The 16,956-nt window shown below is 36.7% G+C and overlaps 1 protein-coding gene across 5 annotated transcripts in view; it reads left to right on the top strand.

Annotated features, from left to right (window-relative positions):
• Utrn (utrophin) overlaps nt 1–16,956 on the top strand; it is a 515,075-nt gene that overhangs the window by 477,127 nt on the left and 20,992 nt on the right. For 4 of the 5 annotated variants that reach the window (XM_071612949.1, XM_071612948.1, XM_071612947.1 and 1 more), the window contains 4 exons: nt 5,052–5,188; nt 11,220–11,258; nt 11,487–11,552; nt 12,623–12,688. In XM_071612949.1, the coding sequence (XP_071469050.1) occupies nt 5,052–5,188; nt 11,220–11,258; nt 11,487–11,552; nt 12,623–12,688 (308 nt within the window). The remainder of the gene's footprint in view (nt 1–5,051; nt 5,189–11,219; nt 11,259–11,486; nt 11,553–12,622; nt 12,689–16,956) is intronic. The other variant, XM_071612950.1, reaches the window with a different exon arrangement.

The following is a 16,956-nucleotide window of genomic DNA, read 5'->3' as shown; positions in this document are numbered from 1 at the left end:
AAGTTTTCATAGACACATATCTCAGTAGATTTTATAATTCAATAATACTTTTTCATATTTTATTCATTCATGTGTATTTGTTTCTGGGGAGCAAGTCAAGATCTGGTTACTTCTTATCCTTCAAATAAGTTTCCATTATCTTACTGCTACCTAACTACAGAGTGGAGTAAAGGATAATTTGAGTTTCATATACCCATTTGTCTCTCTGGGTTCAGTTCTAAAATGTTTTTCAGAATCATTCACTATCATTAGCTTTCCAGAAATGACAATTTGAAGGGCAGCTCTCATTTTCTTATGTGAGTTCTTGTGTGCTTGTTAAAAACCCATCCAGGGGGACTTGAAGTAGATGGTGGTTGTGTGACTTCAACTTTTTCAGTCTCTTTTTCCTTTGCCATTTTCATCTTATTTATTGAAATAGTTACAGAGAAAGAGACAGGGCCACTAGACAGCAAGATCTCAAATCCACAGACAATGTTTATAACACAAATAGGTGATAAGATATTCTGAAAATTAAAATTGGGTGTCACTAAGTGACCACCAGCAGATACTCCGCGGAAAACACCAAGGTCTGATTCTAGAGCAGAGCTCCACCTGGGAGAGCCTTGCCTAGAGCCCAAGGTATGAAGGTGTGTAATTCTGATTTGAGAGGTGCTCTGGCCCTCTGAGTTCTCAGACCTAATGTACTAAGGCTTTTCTGTAGAAAAAGGACTTTTCCCATGTAAGGGATTAACTGTTGGGAATAGAACCAGCATTAAGCAGCTCAGAGCAAAGAACTGAAAGGAAGAAGTCTGGCCCTAAGGGTGTGCTGGGTGAGGAGTGAGAGTTAGGAAGCAAGACCAAGAAGGCTAATGGTTGAGTGCTGCTACAAACAAGATGTCTATGTTCCCTCTCCCCCCAAGTCATATGTTGAAACCTAATCCTCAAAGTGGTGTCCCAGCCAAAGATCAGACAATTAGAGCTTCAATAATGATAAAATTTCTATAGATTGAAACCCATCAGAGATGTTAAAATCTGAGTTCACAGTGGTATTTAACAAAAACAAACAAATAAAAAAGAAAGAGATTGGTTATCTTTGAAGGATGATAGGAAACCAGTTCAATAATGAAAATTGGTCAATAAAAGAAATACAGTTAAACATTTATCCTGCCTTTCTAAATGAACTGTATCATTGAGTAGCTAAATAGTAGATGTAGGAATGTTTTTCCATAAAAGCATTTCAACTAATAAATGAAAAATGAATGATAGCATCACCATTTTGTAACCCCCAGTGAATGGATATAGTTGCATTCCTCATGAGAACCTGCCAGAATAACAAAAGAGAGATGACCTCAGGTAATCTGGCCAAATACCACCAGTCTTACCAGAAGATCAAACCTGACTCTGATGCATTCTCTGGATCTAGCTGGTAATTTTCAAGATAGCTAGAGGACAGAGGGACATGATGAATTGCAACAAAAATGCACATTTTTCCAAAATTGAGAGTCTGGAAAACTGTATATGTCAACTTGCCTGGGTTTTCCAACAGGCAAATTAAAAAAAAAATGGCAGGTGTAGAGGAGGAGACTATGGATTGAAAACAATAATTATTCAGTACTGGACTTTTTAATATGTACAAGAATAAACCATAATATTTAGGGATAGAAGGTGGAGTGATAAAACTACTTTCAAAATATAAATAAGTTATTTATAACATAAAAATGAGCATAATGTTTATTATAGAGAGGGAAAGGGAGTTGCGAATGGAAAAGGCTTCTAGAATATTCAACAGAACTCCATTAGCTGAATCAGATTGTATTGTCACATGATAATTCATGAAGCCATAACTTGTTGTGTTTGTCTCTATTTTACAATAATAAAGATTAAAATATATATCAGTCTAGTCTCCAAAATTTTAAGAGTGGTTATCTTTGGGTGACTGAAAGCCAGTTTACAGTTTCCTTCCTTCCTTCCTTCCTTCCTTCCCTCCTTCCTTCTTTCTTTTTACTCCCTTATTTATATTTTCTTTCTAATGGTAGTTGCATTAAACATTTGATACAATTTAAATCTATAAAATGTCATTTCAATGTAAATTTCTAAAAGATCAACCAATGGCATCTTAGCACTGCTTTGTTTAAAATGAAGAGAGATTTCAGAATGTAATAACAGATATTTTTGTCAAGGGCTATGGCTTCTTTCTCCTACAAAACTTCAAATGGTTCCATTTTTCTAGTAGTGACCTAGTGCTGATGTGATGAAAAGGCCCACGTTTGCCATAACAGCTTTCTCTTTAGTGAACTTGACTGGAGTTCTTGAAGGCTTAATGTTAGTTTCTTTTCAGGTCAAATAACTGATAATAATGTCTTTACAAGTCATGGCAGTTAGATGAGATTGAAAGAAAATTAATTATGAGGTCCAAGGTTCTATGTTAGCATGTTACTACCCTCATTTGTAATGGGATCTGCAAAATCTTTTTTTGTCCTTACGGCAGTAAACAAAAACCCAATCTGTCATGAAGTGCATGTGTCATTTAAGATGCTGGATAATTTGGACAGTAATGAGTGTTCCTTTCCATTTCATCTCCATATTATGATAGGGCTCCCTATTATAGTAAGCCATAATAGGGAGATGAAATGGAAAGTTATAGCATAGTAAGAGTTATTTGCTTTTTAAAAACAAAGTGTCATGTCTATACTGTGAAGATAGAGTTCAATTTGACTATATTTATTATGTTAGTACGTGGTCCTCTTTCTTCTTCTTCTTTTCTTTTTTAATCAAACCACTGTACTATAATTTAGAGAAATAGTAGTAACTGTCATTAGATAGCAAATTAGACCAAATATGTATAAATATTTTAACATTTTTTGATGAAAAAGTGGGCTTAATTCATTTTCTTGGCTCTATCCCAACAGAAGAATTACATTCTGCTACCCTGAATCTAATCCCTAGTTTCTGTGGGATGAATAACATTCATATTTTTTTAATATTGCATGAGGTTTATGGCACTAGTGAATTAATGCCCTAAGATTACAGCTTTGGGTGAGAGGTTTTTTTCCCCCTCAATATGAAAATCATTGAGGAAATAAAAATGTTCTTTTTCTGTGTGAATATGCACTAATTTTTAATGCAAATGTATACATTATTAAAAACAATTGAATTCAGTCTCTGTTATAACTTTCTGAGAAGGTACGTGGTTGGTTGGTTGGTTGGTTGGTTGGTTGTGGTGATGGTAGGAGGGTTAGAAAGGAGGTTTTTTTTGTTTGTTGGTTGGTTTCCCATGGTCTTCCATATGTTGAATATATTTACTAAACAATATATTATGTGGGATTAGACTTGTGTTTTGGGGTGATTTGTAATTTTTTCCTAAGCATAAGTCCATGTAGGAACCCAGATATAAATAAACTGGAACATTATGCTCAGTGAGAGAAGCCAGTCATAAAAGACCATGTATCATATGAATCCATTTCTGTGAAGTGTCCAGAATAGACAAATTCATAGAGACAGATAATAGATTAGAGCTTGCCAGGCTTGGGCGATGGATAGTAGGTATGGAGTTTCTATGGGGGGTAATGAAATATTATGTACTTAAATAGTGGTGATAGCTGTTCAGCTCTGAATACACTAATAACCACCAAATTGTACAATATGTGCTGCCTCGTTTAAGGCATACTGGATAAAGAACTTGGTGTCTTGACCACTGGCCTTTTCTCCTGCCCACCCAGCTCAGGGTGGAAATTGGAGACCCAGATGTACTTGAAAACCACTAGCCTAGGAGATCGAAACCTTTCCATTGCCAGGCTTGGAGACAGTCCAAGTAAAAGCTGGAGTACATTACTTCATCAAGTATTTCTCTGTATATTAGCAATGTGCTAAGAGCAGACATAGAAATAATTGGGCCACAAATGCTTATCCTAACACAAGGTTCTTCTTTTGGCATTTCTATTATGAAAAGCTTCTTCCCTTACCCATTTTTACAAGACATTCAGAAGCAGTCTATCTATAAACTAAATTATTGTGGTACCTACTATAAAAGCTATGAGTGTCCTCTGCAGTTGAGGGTATATGTTTTCAGTTTTATGCTCAGTCCCAGATAATCATTCTCTGCATTTCCTTCTTGACTCCCAACTTTATTCTCTCTCCTATTCTGCTTGATAAAATCTGAATATCCACAGACCACCATCTCTTATAGCAACCCGTTTTCCTACACAAAGTTGCCTTGATTTCTTTTTTAATTTGTTTTTTTCTGCGTGTCTATTAGATGTCTGAGATGGTTTGTATCCATATAACTTCAGATCCTTATAGTTCATTTTCAGTTAGTCAGAAAATGTTTTGACATTATAAATCTGGAGTCAAGGCCTAATGATTGTGCAGGTCTGTCCTTGCTGGGAGTTATTTGTTTTAATAATGTGAAAATTGATGATGAATTTTAGTTCATAACTGGTTTTGGGATTATTCATGCCTAAGTTCTTTGCAAGCCTAGAGTAGAATCAAAAGTTTCCCTCAGTCTTTATCAGAAGCAAACATATTTAGATGGAAAGGGAGTATCCTAAAAAGTAGCACAGCTATGTAAATGTCAACTGATTAGTTGTTTTAAAATATAGCTATATTTTAAAATTTCTCTTTTCAAAACAAGTTTGTATGAGTCCTGGGCAATACTTGTTGTGAAATAAAAGACAGGTTGTGGGCAGGGAGCACACAGCAGAGTAAATAAATAACATTTATCACTCAGTTTATGTTACTAGTCATCATCACTACTTTTTAAACATCAAATCATTTTAGCAATAGAAATTAAGCAATAATATTTCTAAAACTAATTTAACTTTTTGATTCAAGTCATAAAATATTGGGGAAATGTCTAGTTTGGGTTTATTTTCAAGAGAAAATTTAAAACATCAATCACTGGATACATTTAGTGAATGCCAGTTGCCATGTATTTCATAATATCATGTATAATTCCAGAAATTCATAAAACTAGCAAATGGTTAGTATTAAATTGCATCAGTTTACTCTGATTTCATTGTAGAGAATAATCTCCTTTGATTTTCATGAGAAGTGTAATTTTTTCAATCTCATAGACAACATCTGGGGAAGATGTTCGAGACTTCACAAAGGTGCTAAAGAACAAGTTCAGGTCAAAGAAATACTTTGCTAAACATCCTCGGCTTGGCTACCTGCCTGTTCAGACGGTTCTTGAAGGTGACAACTTGGAGACGTAAGTTCCATTTTTAATTTAATATTCTATGAACATTTACACCTTATGTGTTGTTGTTTTTTTTTTTTTTTTAAATGTTAGTAGCACATGAGAAATTAAAACCAAAAAGATTTGTGTTTCTGTCTTGAGAGGTAAATTCCTTGGAATCAGTCTTTACAGTTATGAATCTTAGTTATTTGCATTTGACAGTGTTGCAGCTTAAACACATTAATCTTGTATGTGTTTCCAAACTGGTGACCTCTTTTCTTGAGCATCTCTTTTCCTTTTAAAAGTACTTAAATAAAATTTTAATATTAGTGCTTTCTCATCCCCTTTCCCGTTTAGAGTTGTTTTTACAATGTCTCATAGTGCATTTTAATCTTTTTTAATAGAAATTTATTAATCATACTCAATCTCTTGCTTCACAAACTCATCTATGCTAAAAATCTTATCGAAATCTCATTACCTTTCTTATCTCTTTTCTGTTAAAGATGAAGGCAGCAAAATGAAACAGCTTTATGTAGTACATGCAATAGAAAATTTCAAAGTATATATTAATTTTTTAAAAGTATATATTTTGAGTTGACGACCATAAATAAAATTCTAAAATACCATAATTGCTATGGGATTTATAAAGCTAAGTAAAATAAAAATGTATAGCTTGAATGGAAAAGGAAAAAAAAAAACGGCTTTAAATGAGCTAGAAGAAATGCAAGGAAGTAATTTTATGTTGCTAAACAATTGTATATGAAGATCAAAATTGAAAAAAAATTTAAGTCTTTGAATCACTTTAAGACAATGTAAAAATGCTTGCCAAGGCCATGCTTTTGTGGTTGCATCCCGGGAAATGAACTTGTATTGCTAATCATTACCAGAGTTTGAATATGAGAGAGAATCAGAGAATCGTAGTAGTCCAATGTGTTCTGACAGTCAGTGTCTCAAAAAAGTCCACAATAGAACAGGTGACTTGGTCTGATATTTTTTTCTTTTATCCCCACGGTAGCCTGGTAGAACAGGAGCTTTTCTGAATTTCTGAGCACATGAATCTTTCTTTTATATATAGAAAGGTCCATATAACACATGCACATATAGAGTATAAGAAAGAATTCAAACTTTTTGATAATTCTGCTTGATAACAAACTGTGTACAGTTCAGGTATGTGACATTCCTAATTGTTTTTTCCACTGTTCACATTAGAACAAATTTTATGAGATCAATGTTAGTTTAAGGAGAGCTATTTAACTAGCAGCTTGCGGGGCTGAGGCAGGAGGATTGTAAGTTCAAAGCCAGCCTCAGCAACTTAGCAAGGCCATAAGCAACTTAGCAAGACCCTGTCTCAAAAGAAGAAGAAACAAAATTGCTGGGGATGTGGCTCTGGTTAAGCCTCCTGGGTTCAATTCTTCATACCGGGGGAAAAAAAAAAAAGCTATTTACATATATTCAGCAAATGTCTATTTCTGCTCTTCTCTTTTGTTTGTGGGTATGGTTTTCCCTTTTTGTTTAATAATTCTAGTAAAATAATTCTGCTAACATTATTCTTCTAATAAGTCTGTTAATAATTCTTGTTTTATTATAGAATTTACTGTTAACCAAGCTGAACACCTTATGATAAGCTTTTACATCTCTTTATATCAGATCCAACTAACCTTTGTAGTGGCTTTCTTTTTCTTTTTTTTTTTTTAATTTTTTATTGTGGGTTGTTCAAAACATTACAAATTTCTTGACATATCATATTCCACACTTTGATTCAAGTGGGTTATGAACTCCCACCTTCACCCCATACACAGATTGCAGAATCACATCAGTTACACATCCATTGATTTACATATTGCCATACTAGTGTCTGTTGTGCTCCGCTGCCTTTCCCATCCTCCACCCTCCCCCCTCCCCACCTCTCCCCTCCCCTCCCCTCCTCTCTCTCTACCCCCTCCACTGTATAACCCTGAGGGTCTCCTTCCATTACCATGCAATTTCCCTTCTCTCTCCCTTTCCCTCCCACCTCTCATCCCTGTTAAATGTTAATCTTCTTCTCCTGCTCTTTGTCCCTACTCTGTTCTTAGTTACTCTCCTTATATCAAAGAAGACATTTGGCATTTGTTTTTTAGGGATTGGCTAGCTTCACTTAGCATAATCTGCTCTAATGCCATCCATTTCCCTGTAAATTCTATGATTTTGTCATTTTTTAATGCAGAGTAATACTCCATTGTGTATAAATGCCACATTTTTTTTATCCATTCGTCTATTGAAGGGCATCTAGGTTGGTTCCACAGTCTTGCTATTGTGAACTGTGCTGCTATGAACATCGATGTAGCAGTGTCCCTGTAGCATGCTCTTTTTAGGTCTTTAGTGGCTTTCTAAACCATAGAATTACCACTTGGTGCTTTAATTTTTAGGGTCATTTGATAGGTTTGAATTAAGCAATGTACCTTGTGCTCTTTTGATAAACCACTGGCATCTTGTGTCCCAAATATCTACATCTTTCACCTGAAGCATGCAGGTAGATATATCTTTCATACTCTTTTTAAATACTTTGAATAGTTTGCCTTTTGATGTCCAGTCATCATTGGAATCAATCGTGTCAGTATGAGTGACTCTTTTAACGTGCAAATTAACAGAAAAGCATGTCAAATGATTTTATGCACAAATTTTGGGGTACACAGCTAAAAATACCTCACGTCATTGTACATAAATTTATCAGTGAGAGGGAAACAAGAGAAAGAAAAGGAGGAGTATCAGATTAAATCAATGCATAGGATCCTTATTGAAGAAGATTTATGAGCTGCTGAATACAGTGGGCAGATGTTCTTTTTCAAATCCTAGTCGGAGCTCTTTGGATTTGGGGTAGTTCATTTGTCTCCTGAGCCCTTTCTAGTACAGGGCCACTTCATCTTCTGGTGAGCGGGTAGTAAAAAAGTTTGATTACATTTATTCTCCTATTTGTGGGAGGAGAACATTGTAGAAAAACCAGTGAAGTGGTGAAGGTGTTGAAGTTATTTATGGAGCTGATTAGAGTTTTCTTTCGCTTCTTTCTCTTTCATCTTGTAAAATGTCATGTTTTATCCTCCGACTAGTGATTATATGTATATGCATGAAAAATATTTATAGGAGAAAAAAAGAACTATTTTTTAAAGGGGTTAAATATACCCAAGCTAAGGTTTATTACATTAGTTTCATGACAATTTATGTAAGCTGTTCCAAAAAATAAATAAGTGGAAGTTGATTAAAAAGTGTATAATGGAAAACAAACCTGAGAAACAAACTAAAATAAAAACAAGAGTAATTTGAGAGCTGTGAGAGATGATTATCCACTAAAATTGTTGGTTAGGTTGATTTCCTTAAAGATTCAAAGAGTAAAATAGACACCTCTCTCTGGTATTGGTAGAAGTGAATAGATGAGTTTCATAATTAAAAAAAAAAAAAGATTTTGCTAAAGCAAGAACCAGTTCATAGTAGGAGTGGTTATGGTTGCAGAAGCACTGGGCTGGGAGGAAGTAAGAGCTAAGTGAAAGACGAATAAGGCAACTTGTGATCGATTGGTGCACTTAGAGGGAGATAGGGAAAGTTTGGGGGCAGTGTAAGCATTTTCAAAAGGATGGAGGATGATAAGTTTCTGAAATGGGTGGGAAGCCCAGAATAGTGGCAAGAAGTGAGAGTGGAGAAAGAACCAGAAGTCAGAAAACGAAGGGCCTTGTAAGCCACACCGGAGCCTTTGGAGTTTATCCTCAGAGCTGTGGGGAGCCATTGAGAATTTATATATAATAGAGCAGCTGGGATCCCAGTGACCTGCTTTGGGACATGTGCATTGAAGAAGGCAAAAACCCAGAAGCATAAGTAACAGACTACTGAGAATTTAAGGCACTAAAAAGGTGCCTTAAACATCACAACATTCTTTGAAGTCTGGGTTTCATTTCATATATTATGAAGTCTAACAGATTCCAATTCCTTGCATTATTTATGTGAGATTAACCAAAACACCCTGCTCTACCAACACACTGTAAAACAAGGAGAGGCTGTAGTATAAGTCTGTGCTAACACACAGATTGGTATCACCACCATCAGAATTAATGACTATATTTTCAATGCTGGGGTTTGAATCTAGGCCTTAGGAATGCCAGGCAAGCCCTCCACCACTGATCTGCATACCCAGCCCTGGTCTCACTTTCAACCCTCTTTAATAACCACAGGTTCTTACTACCCAGTAGAGCCTTATTTTTCCCTTCCAGAATTAAATGTGAAAGTTTATCACTTAATGTTTTTTTTTCCTTCAAGTCAAAATTCTTTGAAGCCTAAAGTTAGATTTTTTTTTTTTAAATCTCTGTTTCTTTTGCTAGAAATTTTCCATAAAAAATAAACTTCTTTCCAGAAACTCTTCACACGGTTTTTGGCCCCTGCCATCCTTATCTTAGTTCATGAATCACTTTTGTTCTAACTGAATTAACTTCACAAGAACCAGTCAAGCAGTTTCACAAAGCTTTCCCAAGGTCTCTTCAGATCAAAAATACACATTTTTCTTCCGTTTAAAGTTCATGTCAAATGTTGTTGCACACTTGAATTTAGCAACAATCTCAGGCAGTTACTGTTTTTACAAAGTGTGTAGCCAGTCAGCCTTCTGACATTTAACCTCCTTATTTCAGGTTAGCGAAAAGAAGTGATGTAAAAAGAGTAACGAATAATACTGTTTTGTTTTTTTTTTTTTTAGTTGTTCTTGTATCTATTTTGCACCTGTATAATTAAGGCTACTTACAGATTAGATATTCTGACAAACACAGGGTGGTTAAATACCTATTTTTGAAAGTAGGTCTGAAGACTTGTAGTTTTTCATCCCCAGAAGATGACCTTTCATCTCTTTTTAGTCTTTGCCATGCAGATATTGACTTGTGCTTCACAGTCAGAGATAACGACATCATTAACTGTCTCTTAGGTATGGACATAAAATAGAACTAGGAGAACCAAGGAAGTCTAGAATAATTTTGCTTCAATCTGCATTAGCTTTTGCAGGAAACTGTATTCATTTATTTAATTAAGTATAGAACTAGTGTTCTTTGTACTTTTTAATTTCTACATTTGTTGCCCCTCCCCCTCCCTGGAAATAAAAGTTGGGGTTTGAACTAGGTTGTTTTTTTTTTTTTTAATTTTATTTTTTATTTTTTTAGTTTACATAACACAATACCTTTTTTTTCCCCTTTATTTTTATGTGGTGCTGAGGATTGAACCCAGTGCCTCACACATGCAAGGCAAGTGTTCTACCACTGAGCCACAACCCCACTCCCTGAACTGGCTTTTATTAGGATCAAATGTTTTCAGAGGCATTTTATGGAGGCTTGGGGATTCCTAGGCAGTGTGAGAGACTGGGGCTGCCCCTTGGGCTCGGAGTGGTGCTGAACAATCCCACTTCAGACCCAAGCCCCTGAGTGGAGCAGAACATGTTTTCATGTGTCAGTTTCCTAGATTGAAATTCCAGAGATGTTGCTTTGGTTTCATTGATGCTGTGGCAATTTAGAGGACAGTTAGGGAGGGCATGTAGGTTGCATCTTTTTCCAACTATCTGTGAATTGGAGATACTTTGTGTACACCTGGGTGTGAATTTTTCATTTAAAATTGGATGAAGAATCAGAAAAATCTAATTTTACTTCAACTCTGCCATTAATATATAATCAGGTATTACATATTTAACTACACCTTTCTGATCAAGCTTCTTTTCCAGGAAAAACAAGAATATGATTACATCTTCTCTCAGAATGATATAGAATGCTTTCATTAACATTGTTCTAGCATTTTGAGCTATTATAGAACATCCTGAGTTTTTTTTCTTAGTTTTTAAATGTATTTGCTATCCCCCTGTAACAAATGTCCTGTTAGATCTAAGACCAGCAAGGCCCCTACAGACACTTGAACACACAGCATCTTCTCTAGCCTAAGCTGTGACTTCTGTTACTTTTGGTTTCCCCATGATGGATGTCAGGTAGATGTATGAGTGGAATGCCCCGCCCTTTGTCTGGGACTGCTCTGAAGTGTTGTTCTGTGACTTTTGTCTCCTCTCCCCTCCTTGCAGTCCCGTCACGCTCATCAGTATGTGGCCAGAGCACTATGAGTGAGTATTCACAGCCCAGTGTTGATCTTGGTGTTCTGATCAGGCCTTCTAGCATGCGGATGATGACTAAACTACTGTTCTAAAGTAATACATCTACACCCTGGGTAACAATCCTGGTGGTTTGTTTGCATGGCAAATTCATTATTTATCTAGACTAAAACTAACATCCCTGCTAATAACATCTATCAGTATTTGACATAAAAACACCCTTTGTTTTTTCCTGAACAGCCCTTCACAGTCTCCTCAGCTGTTTCACGATGACACCCATTCAAGGATAGAACAGTATGCCACAAGGTAAGAAATTTGACAGGGGGCCTTTGCCCCACTATCACCCAGGATAACATCTATTTCTGTATTAATCTAATACTATTAACCTATCTTCATTTAAGGAATGTTCTTCTGCAGGAGCCGCAATTCCATTATATTGGAATCTGGGCTCTCTTTGCATTGCAATTTGCACTTTACCAAACACCTGTGCTATATTATGTGAAGAATAAATCTCAATAGGCTGTGATTACTGAGCTCATGAGAATCCAAACACGGTACAGGCAGGATTTAGATAATGTAACCCAATTTTGGTGAATGAAAGCAGGGATTGAAAGTACTCTCAGGAGATGGTACACCTATGAATTACAATATATAATTAAGTTCACACTAATGCTTTATTATAGGGGTTTGTTTTCGAGCTCCTAAGCAATATAAAATATAGGGCAGTCTTGATGGTGTGCACAGATTTTCAGTGAAGTAGTTAACACTAGGCATTTATGGTCCTAGTAACTGGCTATGCTTGAAAACACTAGTTTAAGGGTCACAAAACTAGTAACATTTGAACTGAATCAGGACCAAGTAGAATTTTTGGAGAAAGGGTTGCTTAGGCTGATGGGAAAATATATTCAAAAACATTAGACTGGGAAAGAATGTGGCTTGTTTTCTCAACTGCAGAAAGGGAAAGGGTGAAAGAGGGAGAAAGCATGGGTGGCAGAAGTTGAGGTCTGAGGGTGAAGGGCCCAGTTGTTAATGAGTTGGGTACTGTCCCTAGGGAAAGGAAAGTTGTAGAGGGCCTTTGAAAGAAACATAATTGGATTTGTGTGGGAATATAACCCCCCTTCAATGTAGAAGACCAGATAGAAGGCCTGCAAGATGGGTAGGGGACAATACAGCCTGGTGGAAGATAGAGGCCTAAGGCCTTACGGCAGTGGTGATAGAAATGTAGCTGGACGTTAGATGCTATTTTAGTTTTATAATCTTGTTAGCAGATTCGAACCCTTCTCTGTTAAAATTATGGCAATGACTGCGGATGTGCTCTCAGTTGACTATGTTCTCTGCAACCACGTTATCTGATGTCCTTATTTTCATTTTTTCAGACTGGCCCAGATGGAAAGAACTAATGGATCTTTCCTCACTGATAGCAGTTCTACCACAGGAAGTGTGTAAGTAAATCATGAAATTAGAGCTGCCTGGGGTGGATGCTTCTTGTATGATGGCTGTCAGAAATAATCTTCATTGACTGTGGCTTTGAATTTTGATCCCAATCAAAATCGATAAGTGTGGTTCCAAGATGTCTAAATGGATTTTATGCTTTCAAGCTATGATAGTATAAACTTGATTTTTTTTTTACCAAGTTTTATATAAGTTAATGAAAAACAAATTCTACATTGGTCAATCAGTCTGCATCAAGCTAATCAAAATGTTTTATTCATAGCAACAGAATATTGATAATTATGGCATTTCTTGTTAATTTTGCAAGTGTAATTCTATAAGTTATATGTTCTGTCTGCAGAGTTCTCTTTCTTCTGCTTGCTAACATTTTCTCCATAATCTGTGCATTTAGCAACACTGGCCCACACATGTTTGGAAGTATACTCACTACCCTTCATTGAAAAGTAATTCCTTGCCCATATTTTATTTTATTGAATATAGGAAAAGACTCGTTGACTTTATTTATTTTGTTAATAGAAGACATTTTATTTCAGCTGGGCACAGTGGCATATGCCTATAATCCCAGCAACTCAGGAGGCTGGGGCAGGAGGATCGTAAATTCAAGCCAGCCTCTATTTGCTCTTTTTAGATATACATGACAGTAGAGTGTATTTGAACATATTATACTTATATGGACTATAACTTATTCTAATTAGGATCCATTCTTGTGGTTGTGCATGATGGGAAGTTTCGCTGGTCATGTATTCATATATGGACACAGAAAAGTTATGTCTGATTCATTCTACTGTCTTTCCTGTTCCCACTCCCCCTTCCTTCATTCCCTTTGTCTAATCCAATGCACTTTTGTTCTTTCATCCTCTCTCCCTTGTTGTGTTTTGTGTATTGACTTTATCTAGCCAAATATTTTATATTTGATCATCCTACTGTTGGTGTTACATATCATCTTTCTTTTGAAACTTTTCTTGGCTGTGTAATTCACATTAATTCTGAAGTAATGCCTGAAAACCTTCAATAGTGTCATGTTTATGTGACTTGTGAAGGTTCATTGTGGTTTGGTGGGAAGGTATAAGGTAGGCAGAAAAGTTATATTACATAGTACTTGGGTTTTGTTCACTAAAAGGGACTATGGAGAGGCAACTGGAAATAAGCATTCTAATATAGAAAGTCTCATTTCAATAATTTTTAAGAATTTTTTTTATCATTTGGATTATAAATAGAAACTCTCAGGACACTTCTTAATTTTAAATTTTAAAGATTAGCATCATAATACCTGGCAATAATATATTAATTATTTATACTTTGTTCTTCAGGTACTATGAATGTGAAAAAGTTTCCAAATCAAGATAATAATATATTCATAATGCTTGTCTCAAATTTTACTATTGTTTATGTCCTTATGGTTATTTATTATATCAGTTGGGGGTGGGCAACTGTGTGTCTTTTCTTAATTCCATATCCAGTGCCATCCCTGTCGCAAAATTGGCCATGATGGAAGTATGCCAGCCGCAGAACTTGGGACAGCTACTGATTGAGGCATTTTTCTTTTTCTTCTGGAGAACATGTGGTTGAGTGTTAATTAGTACACTACTGCTGTATACCCAGTATGATAATAAATCTACGGTACTATCTTCATAAATCTTAGTCTAGAGGGCAGAGAAGCAAGTGCTTATATGGAGAAGAACCTGGTGGAGGCTCCATGTGGACAGGACAGTGCTCCTGAAATGTCCTCATCCTAATCCTAAAACTGTGAACATGTGCCTTCACATGGCAAAAGGGACTTCGCCAGAGTGACGAAGGATGTTGGAATGGGGAGAGTGTCCTGAATTATGCCTGGTATAACCACAGGGGTCTGCACGAGGGAAGGAAGGGTCAGAGACGAAGATGTGAGGAGGGAGGAGAGGCCAGGTAGAGATTCACAGATGCCTCACTTCTGGCTTTGAGAATGGAGCAACACATGTCACTGTAAGGTGCTGGAAAAGGCAGGGGAACAAATTCTCCCTAGTATTTGAGGTTAAATTAATAGTTTCAGACTGTCTGAACCTCCAAAGAGAAATTACATTCCAGTTATGAGTGCATCAATATTTTTCTAATGAATAATAAACCTCATTTTGTGAACGCCAGCAGGGGAGGTTCTGTGCTCTCTCACAGTTTGAATCACAGAGTGTCCTGGGGTTCTTTTCCTTGGAAACATGCAGTGATTTACCATTTGGGTGAGAAGGCTGATAACAAGCCTAAATCACATAGGCCATACCTTAGATCCCAAGCACAGTGATTTGACTTGGGATGGTCCTCTTTCCTCCTTACCTCTAACACTTACTTATTTAAATATTTCAGTTTAACATTTCAGTCAGCTTTATGGTCTGGGTGAGTGAGTTTTCCTACAATAAATACTGAAATATCACAATAGACTTTCAACATTTTCTCATTGTTATCCATTTCCTCCTTGGCAATAGCTTTATATTATGTGGCAATCTGTTTTCCCTTCCTTTTCTTGTCAACCAAGTAAAACAACTATTTATTCCTAGCTTATTACAGAGGAAATCTATTGCTTAAGTAGCATGAGGTAGAGAAGTCTCATTCAGATAGCCAGGGGTAATTTTTCTTCTCCCTTAAGGCCATCTCCTGTAGGATATTTAGGAAGAGAGGGTGGCATTACATCCTGCTTGTCCTCAACCTCTCTGTGACCATAGATTTTGCTCTTGGGTGTCCCCTCTTCTGCTATGGGTCCTGCTCTCCTTGTCACATTGCTGCTATGACAGCTGGCACACATGGGCTGCTTTCCCCTGATGGATGTTGTCCCCTGAATGAGCAGCTTCCTGGAATGGTGGAGCAAGTAGAGGCCTGGCCTTCCCCCCCAACACATCCATGCCTCACTCAGCCCAGATGCCATTACAGTGAGATGTGAGGGTGTATTTGATTCCCTTAAGCAGCACAGAAAATTAATGGGAGAAAATATTTTAAACTATTTACAGAAAAGTATATTTTTGTATCACTTAAGGCACATTTTTCTCCAAAGTGTCATATGAAATTATAATTTTTTTAAATTAAAATAATTATGTGTTTAGTTAATATATATGAAAACACACATACATAATATGCAGGTCAGATCAGTGATTTTATAGATAGTGGATAGAATAAAACAAGTAAAAATTATGATATCTCAATTTAGAGTCAATTAAAAACATTTCATAATTGAAGATAGTTGGATGTAGCAACATTTAGGAGCATGATATGGAAATTATTGAAGTTTGTAAAATACAGATTGGAGCATCGAGCCCTTAGAACATTTACTCCATCACAGAAGAGTCTGCCCTTTTGGTAGATATGTTTGCCCTTGAGTTCCTAATCCATCTTTTACCCAGAGAATCTCTGTCACTTAGAAGAAAACAGTGAATCTTACCCACATTTATACTTCCCTTTCACAAGCACTAGGTGGGGTTGTTTAATGCCCCAGGAGCAACAGCAGGACAGTTGGTAGTGGCTTTTGGGTACTCTGGGTCCTGTAGGGAAGCACAAAGTGTTTGTGAGACGGACAAATCGAAGTCTACTTGGGACAACTGGTCCACTTCCTAATCCTTGGGTTTGCCACACAAATTACTGCTGGGAAATTGCAGCTCCACCCAGGAGCAAACATCTGTTTCTTATGGGACCTTCTTTCAGTAGGAAAGAAGTATGAACATACTCTAATGCCCTGACCTTTTCCTGCAAGTTTCCTAAAGTTCCAGTACTAGTTGCATCATGACACTGTCCCAAGAGACGGTGGATGACAATTTTCAGAACCACCAAATAGGATTCCCAGCTTCTGAATGAGGGCTCAATGGTTTCTCAAGGTTGTCTTGACTCTGGCTTCATTGTCAACCCTGTGTTTTGAGGTAGTCAACATCAAGGGACTAGGAAGTTTTTGTTGATGGCTGGAACAGTTTGAAAACCAACTCAGAAGTGCCTTAAGCAAAAGATGGTGTAGTGGCAAATTTTCTCCTTCTTGAACTCTGCACTTGTGAGGTTATTATTATTTCATCTGAGCTGTGAAGAATAGTCTTAGGTTTCTCTTCAGTAATATTGGCATACAGTGCCAGGCCATGTGTTCAGCCCTCTGCACGTCACTAGGGGGATTGGCACAGAAAACCTTTGGGTTGATAATCTTGTTTACATTGTTAGCACCATTTTACAGATTAGTAAATGGAGACCCAAGGAGGGTTTAAGGATCTTGCCCAGAGTCTCATAGTAATTAATGGAGTTGGGATCATCCCCAAGCAGT

The sequence above is a fragment of the Marmota flaviventris genome, chromosome 6, assembly GCF_047511675.1.
Source record: "Marmota flaviventris isolate mMarFla1 chromosome 6, mMarFla1.hap1, whole genome shotgun sequence".
NCBI lineage: Eukaryota > Metazoa > Chordata > Mammalia > Rodentia > Sciuridae > Marmota > Marmota flaviventris.
The sequence above is the reverse complement of the archived record's forward strand: the minus strand, read 5'-3'. Positions and strand labels throughout refer to the sequence as shown.